This window comes from Barbus barbus (assembly GCF_936440315.1).
Source record: "Barbus barbus genome assembly, chromosome: 48".
Taxonomy (NCBI): domain Eukaryota; kingdom Metazoa; phylum Chordata; class Actinopteri; order Cypriniformes; family Cyprinidae; genus Barbus; species Barbus barbus.
In genome coordinates this window covers 7576913-7593378 of record NC_136726.1, presented here as the reverse complement: position 1 = coordinate 7593378, position 16466 = coordinate 7576913, and the positions used below count along the sequence as shown (strand labels likewise).

The following is a 16466-nucleotide window of genomic DNA, read 5'->3' as shown; positions in this document are numbered from 1 at the left end:
CTCAGGAGCAACTGTAACAATGTTACAATTGCCCCCATGATAAAAATTTGCTATGCTAGCAAGCCACGCCTATATTAGCATAGGTTGTTCATGTACATTTTTTTATATCATAAAATGTATGTACATTTAAATTTGCAGTCGTTTAAACTTTAGACAGCAGAATAAAAAATACTCTACATCCAAAAGAAACTTTTGTACCTCAAAATCAGTATTTTGTTAAATTTTGTTAAATACCTGCTGAGGTGAAATGATTGTGCTCCTTTTTGACAGGCAGAGAGAGAATCCACTGAGCATGTGCAGAGTAAGGCCCTGTGGAACACTTCGACTGCATCCGAAAACTGAAAAATGCTGCTTTAAAAGGCAGCATTTCAAGGTAGGAAGGCATCAAGGCATCATAATCCTGTCTCATGCATAGACTGTAAAAAAAGATGGACGACGCATCTCCGCTTCCTTCCACTATAGAAAAGTGAAGTGAATGCATCTCAGTATGGCCGCTGCCATCTTGAGTAAATGACGTCATTTGGAACCCGAGTCTGCGCAGTAGAGATTTGTTTGGAGCCCGAGTCTGCGCAGTAGTGTCGTGAGGTGGAGCCGCGGACTCAAACTCCCACCCAAACTCCCGCAGACCCAATCAACCATAACGACACACCCCATTTTTATAGCATGAAATTATTAGCTAAAATCAAACTTATCACAAAAAACGAACAATTTAACATATTTTACCACTGGGTCAGATACTACAGAGTCATGGCTTTAGCTATCATTTTTATGCTGATGACATTCAAATCTACGTCATGCAGGCCTTCCCTATCCACCCAAATCTACAAAATTTCTATCGCTAAAATAACATGCTATTTGCACTTAGTGTAAATAGCATCTATCACAAACAAATATGCTATTTGCACTTAGTGTAAATAGCATCTATCACAAAAAAATATGCTATTTGCACTTAGTGTAAATAGCATCTATCGCTATTTACACTTAGTGCAAATAGCCGCTGCCAAATAAAAAAACACAATGATGCACATTCTTGTTATCTAAAGATGGTGCCGCGCATGGCAGCCATTGTGCTTTGTTCTCTAGTTGTTTTAGTGTTTTTGTTAGTTTTTCCTGTTTTTTTGTTTGTCAAACACGATCAGTTTCACCAGGGAAGAACTGATGAACATTCGGCAGAACATACCACAAAATCTCAAACCAGTTTTCGATTATTCGGATGTTTTGCTGAACATAGTAGTCGGCGGAGCTGCAGCGCTCTTTAGACACTTTAGGACACGCAGACGGGGGAAGCGAACGGCACGCTGGTGAAGCTCAGACAGCGTGGATTTCGAATGTCGTTGCTTAGCATCCATCTGGCTAATCTCACTCTCTACCCAACAAAACGACAAACTCCTTCTGCTTTCCCGGTTTAACAAGGACTTTTCAAACTCTGCTGCTCTGTGTTTCACGGAAACCTGGCTGAATGATGCCATCCCGGACAGCAGGATTCATCTTCCTAACTTCCAGCTGATCAGAGCAGATCGCGACACGGAATCAACGGGGAAATCGCGCGGCGGCGGGACATGCTTCTACATCAATGAAAGGTGGTGTACAGATGTAACACTGACTACGTTTACATGGACATCAGTAATCTATTTATTACCTTATTCTGAATAAGACAATATTATGATTAAGGTGTTTACATTAGTTGCTTTTAGAATAATCCTTTCATGTTCCCGTTTTACATGTACATAGATCGATTAATGGCATGCGTCATTATGTCACCACGCGATGCCATCTGACATCCCCTCCTGAATTTTACCTATAAACATATAGTTTGTCTTCGTGATGATGCCATATACAGTTTTGGGTGTTTCATTTTTTATTTTATAAAAGCTTCAAGTGCAGTTAATTATTTGTACGTGCATAAAGACAATGGAGGTGTTGAATCTCTTTTATTTGCCGTCAAACGGTTGACCACTGTGTGTGTATCCTGTCGCAAAATGCGGCGAAAAGTCCTAAACGACGGTAATAGTTTGATTAAAGTGTACATGTCTGTACTGCACTTCAATAATGCGACTAAAATAGGAATACTCCACATGTCTTCATTCGATTTGTGTTTACTTCGATTATGACTTTAGCCAGATTAAGGTAATAAAAAATCTCTGTTTACATGGTAGATTCTTAATCCGAGTATTGTCTTAATCGTATTAATATCGGAGTATTGATGTCCATGTAAACGTAGTCACTGTTAAAGAAGATGTGCTGTTCTGATCTAGAAAGTTTTTCATCAACTATAAACCTTTTTACTCGCCGCGGGAGTTCTGCTCGTTCATTCTTGTGAGTGTCTACATTCCACCGCAAGCACACATGAGCTCAGTTTAACAGAAACTTGCTGATCAGATCACAGACACAGAACAACACCACCCAGACTCTGTTTTAATCATTCTAGGGGACTTTAATAAAGCAAATCTCTCCCGTGAACTGCCAAAATACAGACAGCATGTCCCACCAGAGACAGTAATATACTAGATCACTGTTACACAACAATAAAGGACGCATATCACTCTGTCCCACGGGCAGCTTTAGGACTCTCTGATCACTGTTTGGTTCATCTTATTAAGAAACTGAAATCAGCAAAACCTGTATTAAGGACTGTAAAGAGATGGACTAATGAGACAGAACGGGTTTTACAAGCCTGTCTTGTCCTTACTGATTGGAGTGTTTTTGAAGCTGCTGCAAACGATCTGGACGAGCTCACAGGGACTGAAACATCTTATTTATATCAGTTTCTGTGAGGATATGTGCATTCCTACCAAGACTCATCTAACTTATAGCAACGACAAACCATGGTTCACTGCAAAACTCAGACAGCTCCGTCAGGCCAAAGAAGATGCTTACAGGAATGGGGACAGAGTCTTGTATAAACAGGCCAAATACACACTGGAAAAGGAGATCAGAGTGGAATTATTCTGATAAGCTAAGGATCCAATTCTCTTCCAGTGACACGGCTTCAGTGTGGAAAGGTCTGAAAGACATCACCAATTACAAGACACCAGCACTGTGGAGAATCAATCTGAATGAGTTCTACTGCAGGTTTGAAAAAACACCATTCACACCTCCTGCAACCCCCTCTCCCCCACACCTGCACTGCAGATAAGAGAAGATGACGTGCGCCGGGTCTTCAAAAAGAACAAGAGAAGGGAGGCACCAGGCCCAGACGGTGTGACACCAGCCTGTCTGAAATCCTGTGCTGACCAGCTGGCCCACATCTTCACACAGATCTTCAACAGATCACTGGAGCTGTGCGAAGTCCCCTCATGCTTCAAATGCTCCACTATCATCCCCGTCCCAAAGAAACCCAAGATAACAGGATTTAATGACTACAAACCTGTGGCTCTAACATCTGTGTTCATGAAGTCATTTGAAAAACTGGTTTTGGCTTATCTGAAGGACATCACTGGACCCTAACTACCCCTGCAGTTTGCTTACAGAACGGATGATGTGGATGATGCAGTCAACATGGGACTGCATTACATACTGCAACACCTGGACAGACCAGGGACTTATGTGAGGATCCTGTTTGTGGACTTCAGCTCGGCCTTTAACACTATCATTCCAAACCTCCTCCTGCCCAAACTAACTCAGCTCTCCGTCCCCACCTCTGTCTGTCAGTGGATCAACAGCGTCCTGACAGACAGGCAAGAAAATTCACATCCAACACCCTCACCATCAGCACTGGAGCTCCTCAAGGCTGCGTTCCCTCCCCACTGCTCTTCTCCCTCTACACCAATGACTGCACATCTAAAGACCCCTCTGTCAAGCTCCTGAAGTTTGCAGATGACACCACACTGATCGGCCTCATCCAGGACGGTGACGAGTCTGCTTACAGACAGGAGGTTAAGGAGCTGGCTGTCTGGTGCAGTCTTAACAACCTGGAGCTTAACACGCTCAAAAATTTGGAGATGATTGTGGACTTCAGGAGAAACCCCCGTGCTCCCCCCCCCCACTCACCATCATGAACAGCACTGTGACTGCAGTGGAGTCATTCAGATTCCTGGGCACCACCATCTCCCAGGACCTGAAGTGGGACATTCACATTGACCCTATTGTCAAAAAGGAAGCTGAGGAAGTTCAACCTGCCACAGGAGCTGCTGAAACAGTTCTACTTTGCCATCATTGAATCTGTCCTCTGCACTTCATTAACTGTCTGGTTCAGCTCAGTTAACAAATCTGATCTCAGAAGACTACAGAAGGTAGTCCAGACTGCTGAGCGAATCATTGGTACAACCCTCCCCACTCTCCAAGAGCAAAAGGGCTGGCAAAATCACTCTGGACCCCTTACATCCAGCACACTCCCTCTTTGAACTGTTACCGTCTGGTCGACGCTACAAAGTACTCAGTGTAAATGGCAATTAAATGCTATTTACACTAAGTGCTCTGAGCACCAGAACGGCCAGACATAGGAACAGTTTCTTCCCTCAGGCAATCCATCTCATGAACATTTGAACTCCTAACAATAAACATGAAAACACAACACTATCATACTTTTTATTTTTTATTTAACACACATACTGATTACATTTCAAATTTGCACCTAACATACCTCTACATACTGAAATGTCTATTTTGTATATTGTGTTTGTGCTATTTTGCATATTGTCCATTTTGTATATTTGTACATTATTTTTTTATTATCTGTGTCCTATCTTCCACACAGATCGCGTACATTCGCGCACCGAAAATGCAAATGTTCTTTTTTCGTCCAGTCCGACGAATCTTTTCAGTTTCGCAAAGTGAAAACATGGGCCGTCCAGTAAGATTTGAGCATTATATCACGTGGCCAGAGCAACTGCTGTTACCCAAAAGGTCAACCCGGTGGCGCTAAAAGCTCAGAAGACTGTATTGAGCACGAGAGTAAAAACATCGAAGTAGAAGACTTCTTCTGCAAGAGAGAAGAGTGAATGCTGAGTTCTTGTTATTGTTGGTATTTAAGAACAGACTATTCTCACATATTCTTTATACAGAATAACATTTCTATTAATTCTCCACTGGATTATGTGATCTGACGAGCACCGTCCATTATCTTCCACGAGCGTGAGTGTTCACTAGACCTGTCAATCATGCAATCATCTTGCCCTTCCGTATATATAAAAAAAGAGAAACGTTTTTCTGTAGGTTTTATAGGTTTTCTGTATATGTTTTGTGCAGCTCGTGTTTTTTTTTTTTTTTTTTAAGTAAAGGATGTTTATGACATGACAAGCCATGACAGTCCATTATAAAACATACAAAGAGTGCATGTCTCCCTATTATAGAATCAAAATCCATTTTAGATCACAATCGGAAGTTATTACAAGCACTCAATGATGATTTAAAGCGGGTTTTGAGCAGAAATGTTAACAATTACATATATTTTCATTTTTACACACATTTACATGGACCCCAAAATGTATTAAAATACATACAGAACCAAAATCCCTATGACTGTACATGAAATGTTATAAAACATTTTGCATAAAAGTATAAAGAACTGTGCATGCATAATCGTAAAGGTGTAGATAAACAAAAACAAAGAAAACAGTGACAGTAACAAGAAATCATTGGGCTAAAAGTGACTTAAAAGTGCAAAAAAGAACAGGAGTGTGTCTCAGATATCATCCTCGGTGACCAGGCAGTAAAAGTCAGTGCGTGCGGCATAGTTCCTCAAGCCGAGGTCAGACACGTCTATCTCTGGGGGTATGGGTTCAGCCAGCACACCTGGACCTGCAGGAAGTACTGGAGCTCTGGAGGTAAGCGTCTTGTAGATGGGAAAACGCAAACCTGTGAAGGAAATTTTATTTATTATTAATTATATTATTATTAATTAAATGTTATAATTTATAGGTAAACTAAAAAATACGCAATTTGCAGCAGCTGCTGGTATTTATTGGGTCAAAAAATAAAATGAAATTCTTATAGCTTGTAATGTAAATCTTCGTCGTGGCACTCTCGTACATTGAAAAAAATGACTTGTTGAATTGACAATTTTTTTTTAATTGATTGCAATTTATTTGAGCTATATTTAAATAAACAAATTTAGTTGACTAACTTTCAATATTTTTTTTTTACTTGAATAAAGCTAAAATAAACTGTTTGCAACCAAAAAATATAATTGTTGAATAAAGTCGTTAATTTTGTTTTGGCAGCGGCTATTTGCACTAAGTGAAAATAGCTATATATTCTATTTACACTACGTTAAATAGCATGATTTTCTGCTATTTATACAACTTATTGCAAATAGTTATTTGCACCTTTAGCATTGTAGGACATTATAAAACAGTATGCAATAATAACGTATTCAGTGTAAATTATAATTTTAATTCAAATTACTAAATGGATGCAACCTTATTGGGACAATAAAGCCCTCCCTACACCTACCCTAACCCTACCCGATACTTAATTTTCACCTATTTGATTATTTCCTATTTTTATTGAAAGATTTTATTGCCTTTCCGATGTGATATGAGATTTGAATTTTTATTTTTTTTTAAGTTTGGCAACCCGGGTCGATCGCGTCAAAAAGACTATGGTACGCGCTTTGAAGCTGACGTTCAATGGCCATCTTTTGTAGTGTTGACTGTCCCAATCACATTTTGGTAGGCTCTGCCAACAAGGCGGGCTATTTGCACTACTCCGTTTTGTTTTCTTTGCACACAGAATGTATTCTCGTAGCTTCATAACATTAAGGTTGAACCATTGATGTCACATGGACTATTTTAATGATGTCCTTGCTACCTTTCTGGGTCTTGAAAATTTAAGTTGCATTGCAGTCTATGGAAGCTCAGATAGCTCTCGGATTTCATCAAAAATATCTTAATTTGTGTTCAGAAAAATGGGGGAAACGCGATTTCTACCAAGGGGAATGCAATCGCGATTTCTAACGAGGGGGACCCCCATAACGCGATTTACCAAGAGGAATGTGGAACGCGACCTGTATGGAGGGGGGACCCCACCATACAGCGAAGCGAAAGCGGGGCACCGAGTGAATATGCTGTCCAGGGGGCCCAAAAAACGTAGCGGTGCCCCTGGTAATTAATGACAGAATTTAAATTTTTGGGTGAACTATCCGTTTAAAGGAAGCGTAGTCCAGATCAGATGTCGTTGTTGGAATGAAACTGAATGAAGATAAACTGAAGATGCACGCTTCGTACCCAGGTCTCCTGCAGGATCGGGGTCCAATCTGCAGTCCAGGTAATCGGGCTGCTGCGTGAGCATGGGATCTTTATCGCCCTGCAGCAGAGTCTGCGGATCGCCAGCAGATTCCCTGTGAAACGTCACCTTGCGTGGCATCGCCAGTGCCAGCTGCTTCCAGAAGCCTGAAGAAGGGGTCTGTGGGAAGGGAATGAGAATGATTAGACTTTTTTAACCCTAAATCTCAGATGTATTGAGCACTGCGAGGGTCTGACCATGGAGTGTGCACCCCAGGTGAGCGTCGTGATTTGGGGCTGGTGTTGTCTCAGCTGATGACTGATATCCAGGCTCATTTGCTTCTGCTGCGACTGAAATATAATGAAGATAGGCTTCCTCGACAACTCCATCAAGTGCCACAGACCCTGCCTGAACATGAAACAGCATCTAACATTAAAGCTCATATGTTTCTCATTCTTTTGAAATGTACTGATGTACTATGAAAATATATATTTTTAAAACATCTAAGAAGAAAATGTAATAATAATGTAGGGTGGGACCTAATTTTACTCTCTCAAATCTGATTTGATCATAAGAGTGGGAGAACATGTTAGGTCAATATTATTGGCTAATATTATTCTTCCCGGCCACATGGCTTTGGTTACATCAACAGAAGAGAAAAGTTGTTTCAGAGTCAGAGAAAGTTTTATATTTTGTTAAAACATTGTTTCATAATGAAAAGATTGTGAAAGATTTTAATCACAAATCTTATTTCTTTACACTAATTTTGCACAATAAGATATTTTTGTATTATAAAAAGAATACAATAATATATTTATTAATTAAAAAAATAAATAAAAAAGGATGAATTTTAATGTGATTTATTTTTGAAAATAAATTCATTAAATTGATCAAAGAGGAATCCTGAAATAAATGCATCACGGGTTCCACAAAAATACGCTGCACAACTATTTTCAAAATTGATAATAATAATAATAATAAATGTTTCTTAAGCAGAAAATCAGAATATTAGAATAAAGACTGGAGTGATGATGCTGAAAATTCAGCTTTACCATCACAGGAATAAATTACATTTTAAGATATATTCAAATAGAAAAAAAAAATTAATTGCAAACAAATTATGCAATGAATTATGCAACATGAAATATACATAAGATGACATTTATTAATTAAGAAAGGAATACAAAAATTAAATACAATTAATTTAGATTTCTTGCTATTTATACTTTTAATGTTTTGTCAGTATAAATCAACAACACATTGTAAGATGTGCCTTTTTAGTTATGGCCACTGAATCATGGTACTGTAAAATCAGGGTGGAGTGTGAGTCAGTATAAACAACGCGAAGTAATGCAAATACACTGTAGATGTTACCTAAAGTTGGTCGTGCACCACTCCTGCTCCAGGTACGACTGAGAGAGAACAACAATCAACCGGCGACAGCGGCTAATGTTCATCAGCAGCTCTGCAGACGGCTCTGAGGATGGCACACACACAATATAAATCATCTGCTTTAAAATGTTCTACAGTTTTATTTCTTTATAATCTCTAATACAAGCTTGTCTAACTTATACCTTTATGCATGTATAGTATGCACTGTTTATTTTGATTGACTTCATATAATATAATTTGTGAGATTTACCGGCTCCAGGAAGGATGTTTGTGTCGTTGAGCAGCAGTTTATGACTATACTTGTTCTCCAAATGAGGTTTCAGGATAAAGTTGACAAATTTTCTGTCATTCTCATTGTTGACATATGTGATGTAGGCGTCATACATTTTGCCATCTGAGAAACAGCAAAAAATCATCATGAAATGTAATATATTACTGCAGATGATAAAGGACTTTAACATACAGAATGCAGACTAACCGTCGAGTTCATACTCTCCGTAAATGTTCCTATACCACAGTTTAAAGTTGAGTCGGCACTTTGAATAGACCACCGCTGCCAGAGCGAGCACAAGCAGCAGGACCACTGACGCCACCACTGCCCCGGTGTGACTTGGGGATTCTGTTTAGTGCATTTGTAAAGGATAAATGGATGAAGAAAATGAGACTGTATTGTATATTATTGAAGTAGACAATATTAAAAGACTAAAGTAAATCATTTGTTTCTTACTGTATTCCTTTACATTGAATTGCGCTGTGCTGTTCCTCACCACGCAGAAATACACACCAAAATCAGCCTGATCTGTCAGGGTCAGTGTTAATTCACTGCTCTTAATGATGTGACCCTCATCAGGGTCCCTGCCAAGTGTTTACATTACATTTATTAGAGTGAGGAATATTGAACAATATTTGGACTAAAACAAGTTAATTTGTGCTTTGAAATGAAGCACATTTTTCAAGCATTAGTAACGGCTGTGTTCAAAATAGCATACTAGCATACCACTCATAGTATTTCCCTAGTAAGTATACTACACAGAATATGTAAATTGTGTGCATTCAGAGAAAACTGATAATGTACAATGCCAAAATATGCTATATACTGTACAACAAGATTACACTGTGAGGTGCATACAGTATGTCCCACAATGCAATTTGCTTGACTCAAATGAACCAGAAATCACCTAAGCCCAGCTTAAATGTATAACGTCTTCTTCTTCACTGATTAGGTCCAACTTTATATTAGGTGGCCTTAACTACTATGTACTCACATTTGAATTTATCATTTGATAAATGCACTTATTGTGTACATATATGTTTTTACATTGTACTTATATTTTAAAAAATGCCTGCATGTAATTACATTTATAATTACACAGTTGACCCATCCCTTACACCTACCCATACCACCAAACCTGTCCATAACCTTACCCGTATCCCACCTCAATAGCAGTGAATATGTTTTGCAATGCAATATGAACACAATAAGTAATTTTTGATGTAAGTACATAGTAGTTAAGTCCACCTGATATAAAGTGGGACCACTGATTATTTAATTAAATGACGAAAAGAATTAAAAAATTTATTTAAAACAAGCCATTTTCTATTTCCAACAAACATGGGTGGCTTCTGCTGAAATAAATGAGACAAAAAATAAATAAAAATCTCACAATCCAGACTTTTTTCCTCGCAGTTCTTAATTTTATATACTATAATTGAGACTTTGTTTCTCGCAATTCTAAGAAAACATTTGCGTGATATAAACTCAGAATTGTGAAATTTAAACTATTGACTCTCAAAAACCTTAAATTGCGAGATATTAACTCTGAATCCTGACTTTTTTTTCTTTCTTGAGTTTACATCTCACAATTCTGACTTTGTATCTTGCAATTCAAAAATTTTTCTCAAAATTGCATGATGAAATCGCAAATCTGACTGAATTCTGAGTTTGTCTCACAATTAAGAAATAAAAAAATTGCAAAAACAATAATAAAAAGGTAATTGTATTTTCTTACAATTCAGATTTTTTTTTCTTGCAATTACTAGTTTATATCTTGCAATTCTGTGTTCGTATCTTGTAATTCTCAGAAATGCAAAAATTGTAAGACATAAACTTTGAATTCTGAGAAAAGTCGCAATTACCTTTTTTTTTTTTTTACTTTGACGCAAACAGGCTGCCATAGTTTACTGCCCAGTATGCAGTTTGCTAGTTTTTAGAACACAGCCATAGTGATTGATTTCACACTAAAGTTACTAAATGTCTTTCATATGTTTTCACTTCAATATTTTAACCGATAATAACCGATACACTGCCTGTATTCAGTATTTGGCACTGTATCGCATCATATACCCACCAGTCTTTTAAATTTTCAGAATAGGTGAGGTTGGTAAGCAGTGCACCATCTTTTATCCACTCCAGGTGGTCTTTGCAGTCTGAATCGGTGCGGTTTAAACCTATGGAGGCTGTACAGGTGAGGGCCACGCTGTGACCAAGCGTCGCCAAAACCGACTGAGTTTGATCATGCTTGAACTCTGGAACGCTGCTACAAAGCGGATCTTTATTTTGAGAGGGGAAAAAACAAGAAATAAGTGAGTATCAGTGTGTTACAATGGATAAAACTTCACTTTGTGAAAACTGCTAGATTCTTTATACAGGTAGATGTGCACACATGAATGGTGCTCAGCTAAGAACAATGAATTCTTTATTTGACGTAACCATGCTTGAATTTTGTGGAAGATATCTAATCTCAGGAGAGATGAGCGAAACTCTATTCTGACCCACAGGTGAGGCTGTTTCTCATCAGCACTGCTTCATATTCCCATGTTTGAAAAACATCTGCCAACATGGATATGGTATTGTATGCTATAAAATGGAAATGGGTTCATAAAAAGTTAATATAATGATCATTTATTATGAAGGTTCATTTGAAAACTTGGCTGGTGACATGTCCATTAAGCAGTCCATTAATAGACATCACTGCCAACATAAATATTGTACATGCAGATTCCCGGCAACACGGTTGGGAAACTCCAATATGGGCAGTGTTTGGAAGTAGGTGCATATATCCCTACTTTGGAAGTAGGTCCATAAAAACTACTGGAGATACAACAAAAATAGACACCCACCTTGTTTGTTTTGAGGGGGTTCAGAGATAAACGCAATGAGTACAAAGTATTTTTATCGCTCATAACATTGCAAGAGAGATAACGCAAACATTGAACAAGGAATCTATCTAGTACATGTGTCGAGCACCTGTGTTTGCACACGCTATTAAACATATATTTACTACTATTTTATTAAACCATAAGTACAATTTGAAAGGTTACATGTTTAGCGTTATTTGTACGCTAAGCATTCGCGGAAAAACGGAAATATACCTTGGGTTTTACACTACTCTTTGGGCTTTACTCTACATTGAAAAAGCCAACAGTTTGCCGCTTGAGTCCTCAGGTTTAGTAGAATGGATTTACAATATCAAGTATTTTATCAGTAATTGGGTAATTTTTTTAAATTTAACAGTATTGGTCAATATCAGGTATGTAATTGTACACACTTGACATTTAGAATACCTTTGCCATCATCTACTGTTCAATTAAAGTTTTAACTTGAAAAACATGTGCGATCACATTACAGAACTTTGGCTGAAATTTTGCAGACAAAAAAGGTCCATTGTGTCCATGCCTTTTTCATACTGTACATTAATAATATTGTGACGACTATCAACTTTAAATTTTAGTTTATGTGTTTTATTTTAAATTCATTTAGACAAAACAGTATAGAATTTTAATATCGGTCATTTATCGGTTATCGGTCATAAGATTATCGGTGCTGCATCCGCATAACAAATTTACTAATTTACTAGGTTTAGTAGGTTAAGTATGTGTGCTTGCAATATCCCGGCCCAGCATGTGCGTACTTGTGAAAAGTACTGTTTTTCAGGCCGTGGAATCGAATAAAACTGTTTTAGTGGGCAATCTATGATGTGAAGTCAGATTAACTGTATATCCATTATAAAATGTTTCCACCTTCAACCAGTTCTCATATCTTCGATATCCAGACAGATATAAAGTGCCAAATGCCAAATGACTAAATGTAAATGTATATAAAGTATTCAAGCATGAAACAGAAAGTACAGAACTAAATTTGCATGTATTCAAAGCAAGTAGGAAGGAACAATAGCAAGTATTTCCTATAACTCAACCGGTCCAGCACAGTGCTGGGAATGTCAAAGATTAAATTCCAATGAACATAATGATAAATAAATATCTAGAAAATACTGTACTGTAAGTGCCTTTGGACAAATACGTCAGCTAAACTAATAATGTCAATACCAAGGATTCAGAGGCAGGAAAAAACTGTCAGAAGAAAAAAAAACAATGTTATGAAAGCAAATATTGACCATAGCAGAACATACTCTTGTTCCAGAACAAGTTTACACCGCATTGCTCACTTTATGGCCACTTTTACCCATGTAGGTCAATCACGTACTGTATCACTGATGCTTTACATACGCAAATGGCAACAAGCTGAAAGCTCATATAGGAGGAAGAACGATATGTGTATCATCATGACAACATGTTTGACAAATGCTTTATGCTGTATGAATGCATTTGATAGGATTTTACAGTATTACTGCATAACCTATCCCATGGGTTATAACACTAGTTACAACTGTTTAAGGGTAATTACAACTATTTTTAATATCTTTGATCTGTCAGCTCTGAATAGTCACTACTGCACCACATCTTTTTTACTGTGTAATGTTTAAGTAAGATCATTGTTCTGCACTGCAGCCAGTAACTTTATTCAATCATTAATCAGGAGCAGCTGAGCCAAACAGGCTGTTACCAGGTACAAAGTTCCCATTACAGGTTAAGAGGGTTTTATACTGGTAGACAAACAAGGTGCTGAATTAATGCTTGCATGGATGGAATGAACAATAGTAACCGGAAAAACAGCTTCAATGTAAGGGGTCATCAGGTCATCATCATATATTTGTTATGTAAACATGTGAAACAATAAAACTACAGTGATATACATAAAGGTTGAACCATGTAGAAGAGGAGTTTTCAAATGTTCAAACAGGGCAAGTGAGTTGTCACATGTTTTAAATGTTAATCACTTAAATTAATTACTATATTTTTGTACAATTGTATTGTACTGTTTCATGGTTGTATTACTTTTAAATTTCCAAGAAAAACATATAATAGGTTGTTTAAGGGCAGATTCCATTGTCACAACTTACCCAATAGTTTGTGACAACATGCCCCACAAAAGATCAATGTAATAAAATAAAATTAAAACACAATTTTGTAGGAAATGCTTTACAGTTTGTCTACACATAAATTGAAAAACACTAATATTCACTATAGTAAAAATTGAGACAACTAGCCCGCGCTCCATTATATAGCAGCCTATCCTCGATAGATAGATAGATAGATAGATAGATAGATAGATAGATAGATAGATAGATAGATAGATAGATAGATAGATAGATAGATAGATAGATAGATAGATAGATAGATAGATAGAGACTTACCCGCTGACTGAGTAAACACGAGACATGACAGATAGAGAATCAAAAGAAAACGCCACATCGCAGTCCTCTCATAAATCCTTTCATTCGAGTTAAACAGCTCTTGTCATTAAGTTAACAAGCAGAGACTGGAGATGACATGTCTCGCTGACCAGCTGCATGTAAACCCGGAAGGTTAAAGCGAGTCTGTCGCCTAGAATCACTTTGCTGAGAACACAGGGTCACGTGGTCCTGCTTACCTGCGCGCTTCTCTGAACAGAACAGGTAACCAGGAGTTCACATTAGACGCGGTCTCGTGTGAAATACAGCTGGACTGGGCGCGCGCTGTGAGATGAATACTACGATGCCGAGACGCGTTTTTTAAAGCTTTAACTTTACTATTTTTAACGATTGGTGCGCGACGCGGCAACATCTGCGAAACGCGACGCGACGTTCAAAAACGACGCATATGTGTCCATTACCACAAACTAAAAACAGCGCAGACGGAACGCAAGAAGTTACGTGTCCTGTGTCGAATGAAGCATCGGCAGATACGTTTGTGGAAAAACCACTATAGCGTCTAAATATTCACTTGTATAGGCCTATAGGAATTATCAATCCGATTTTAAAGTTAATGTTATTTGTCAACTGCACAGTTAATTGAGGAAATATCTCATATTAAACACAGTAGCCTTTTATTTGATCCAGGGGCGTGTGTAGAGCATTTTAAATGGGGGGGGGGGGGGGGGGGGGGGGGGGGAGAGAAGGGGCAGTCTGGGGCACTGCCTTAAAAGAGGGTGGCCGGGGGAAGGGGTTGGATACACGATGTTAATAGGCCTATATAGGCTATTAATTGCACAGAGTGAGATTAATTGGTCCGCACAGAACTTTGAGATCGCGATGAACAAAGAGTGACAGCTTTATTGGTTATGAGCACTCTTTGCGAGCTTTCTAAGCAATCCATTTAAAATGTAGAACTTTGTTTTTTGCCCGTTGCAAAGTTTTGGGAATGACATCTGCATATTTATGCGGGATTTGCTCTCGAAGTAGCAGCATATTGATAGCAATAGAAGGGACAAAATATGTGAAAAGCAGCCTTTCAGAAGCAGCCTTAGTGATTATTTCTGGAACCTGGTTGATTTGCTTCTATAACTATATACAAAAACAACAAAATACAAATGTACTACATAAAATAATTTAATAAATGCATATTTACAACTAAAATAAGTATTAATCAAATTGATAACTAGAGAAGGCTAACTATATTCAGCTTGCTTCCATTTAGTGAGAAAAGCCTACTCTTCACTTGAATTAGAAAAAAAAAAAGCTTTTCTGGTCTTCAGTGATGCGAGGATAACGTTTGAGCATACACACAATATCTGAGTGAGACCCGAGCCAATTCATAAAAGAACAATGTAGATTTAAAAGCACACGTCCAGTTTTGTACGAGTGAAGGAAATCCGCTTGCGAGTGGAGACAGTGCTCGCGCATTACATGATCGCGTAACATTATGCGCTCTCGACATCTATCATTTAGATCACGCTAAAATGACTGATTATTCCCATCACAGGTGTGTATTGTTTCCAAGCTGTGGATCAGAAAGGACCTGAATGACCTGCTGAACAAGATAAAGGTGGCCTTCAGGACTGGGAAGACTGAGGGACTGAACGCACGCAAAGAAGATGCATTGTGATGAAAAATGCTGCAGGATATGAACTGGAGTAGAAGTTTCAACAGAACAATGTGAAGCAGGACAAGAGGAACCGACACTGCCAAAAACAGCCTGGTAACCTTTATAACTAACAGCAAACACAAACTGACTGCAAGTTAAATACAGTAAAAAAATATACATGCTATATATATATATATACAGTATACAGGTGCATCTCTAAAAATTTGAATATCACGAAAGGCCATTATTTTTTGTAACATTTCAAATAGCGAAACTTTCATCTATTCTAGATTCATTACATGTAAAGTAAAACATTTCAAAAGTTTTTTTTAGTTTGTTTTAATTTTGATGATTAAAGCTTACACTTCATAAAAGTCAAAAATCCAGTATCTCAAAATATTAGAATATTTATATTTGAGTTTAATTAAATGACCATCCCTACAGTATAAATTCTGGGTATCTCTTGTTCTTTGAAACCACAATAATGGAGAAGACTGCTGACTTGGCAATGATCCAGAAGATGAACATTGACGCCCTCCACACAGAGGGTAAGTCACAGAGGGTCATTACTGAAAGCTGTAGCTGTTTACAGAGTGCTGTATCAAAGCATGTTAAATGCAAAGTTGACTGGAAGGAAGAAATTGGGTAGGAAAAGGTGCACAAGCAACAGGGATGACCGCAAGCTTGAGAATACTGTCAAGCAAAGCTGATTCAAACACTTGGGAGAG

The 16466-nt window shown here is 37.9% G+C and overlaps 1 protein-coding gene across 1 annotated transcript; it reads right to left on the bottom strand.

The window, feature by feature from the left end:
- Positions 1-4540: 4540 nt before the first annotated feature.
- On the bottom strand, positions 4541-14556 carry LOC306866494 (single Ig IL-1-related receptor-like). Its single transcript, XM_079411735.1, has 9 exons — positions 14091-14556; positions 10905-11106; positions 9284-9411; positions 9035-9175; positions 8807-8950; positions 8539-8641; positions 7422-7572; positions 7167-7344; positions 4541-5796 (listed from the first exon to the last, which is right to left on the bottom strand). Exons 1-9 carry the CDS (start codon positions 14146-14148, stop codon positions 5624-5626), a joined length of 1278 nt encoding a protein of 425 aa, XP_079267861.1. The 5' UTR covers positions 14149-14556; the 3' UTR covers positions 4541-5623.
- Positions 14557-16466: the final 1910 nt, after the last annotated feature.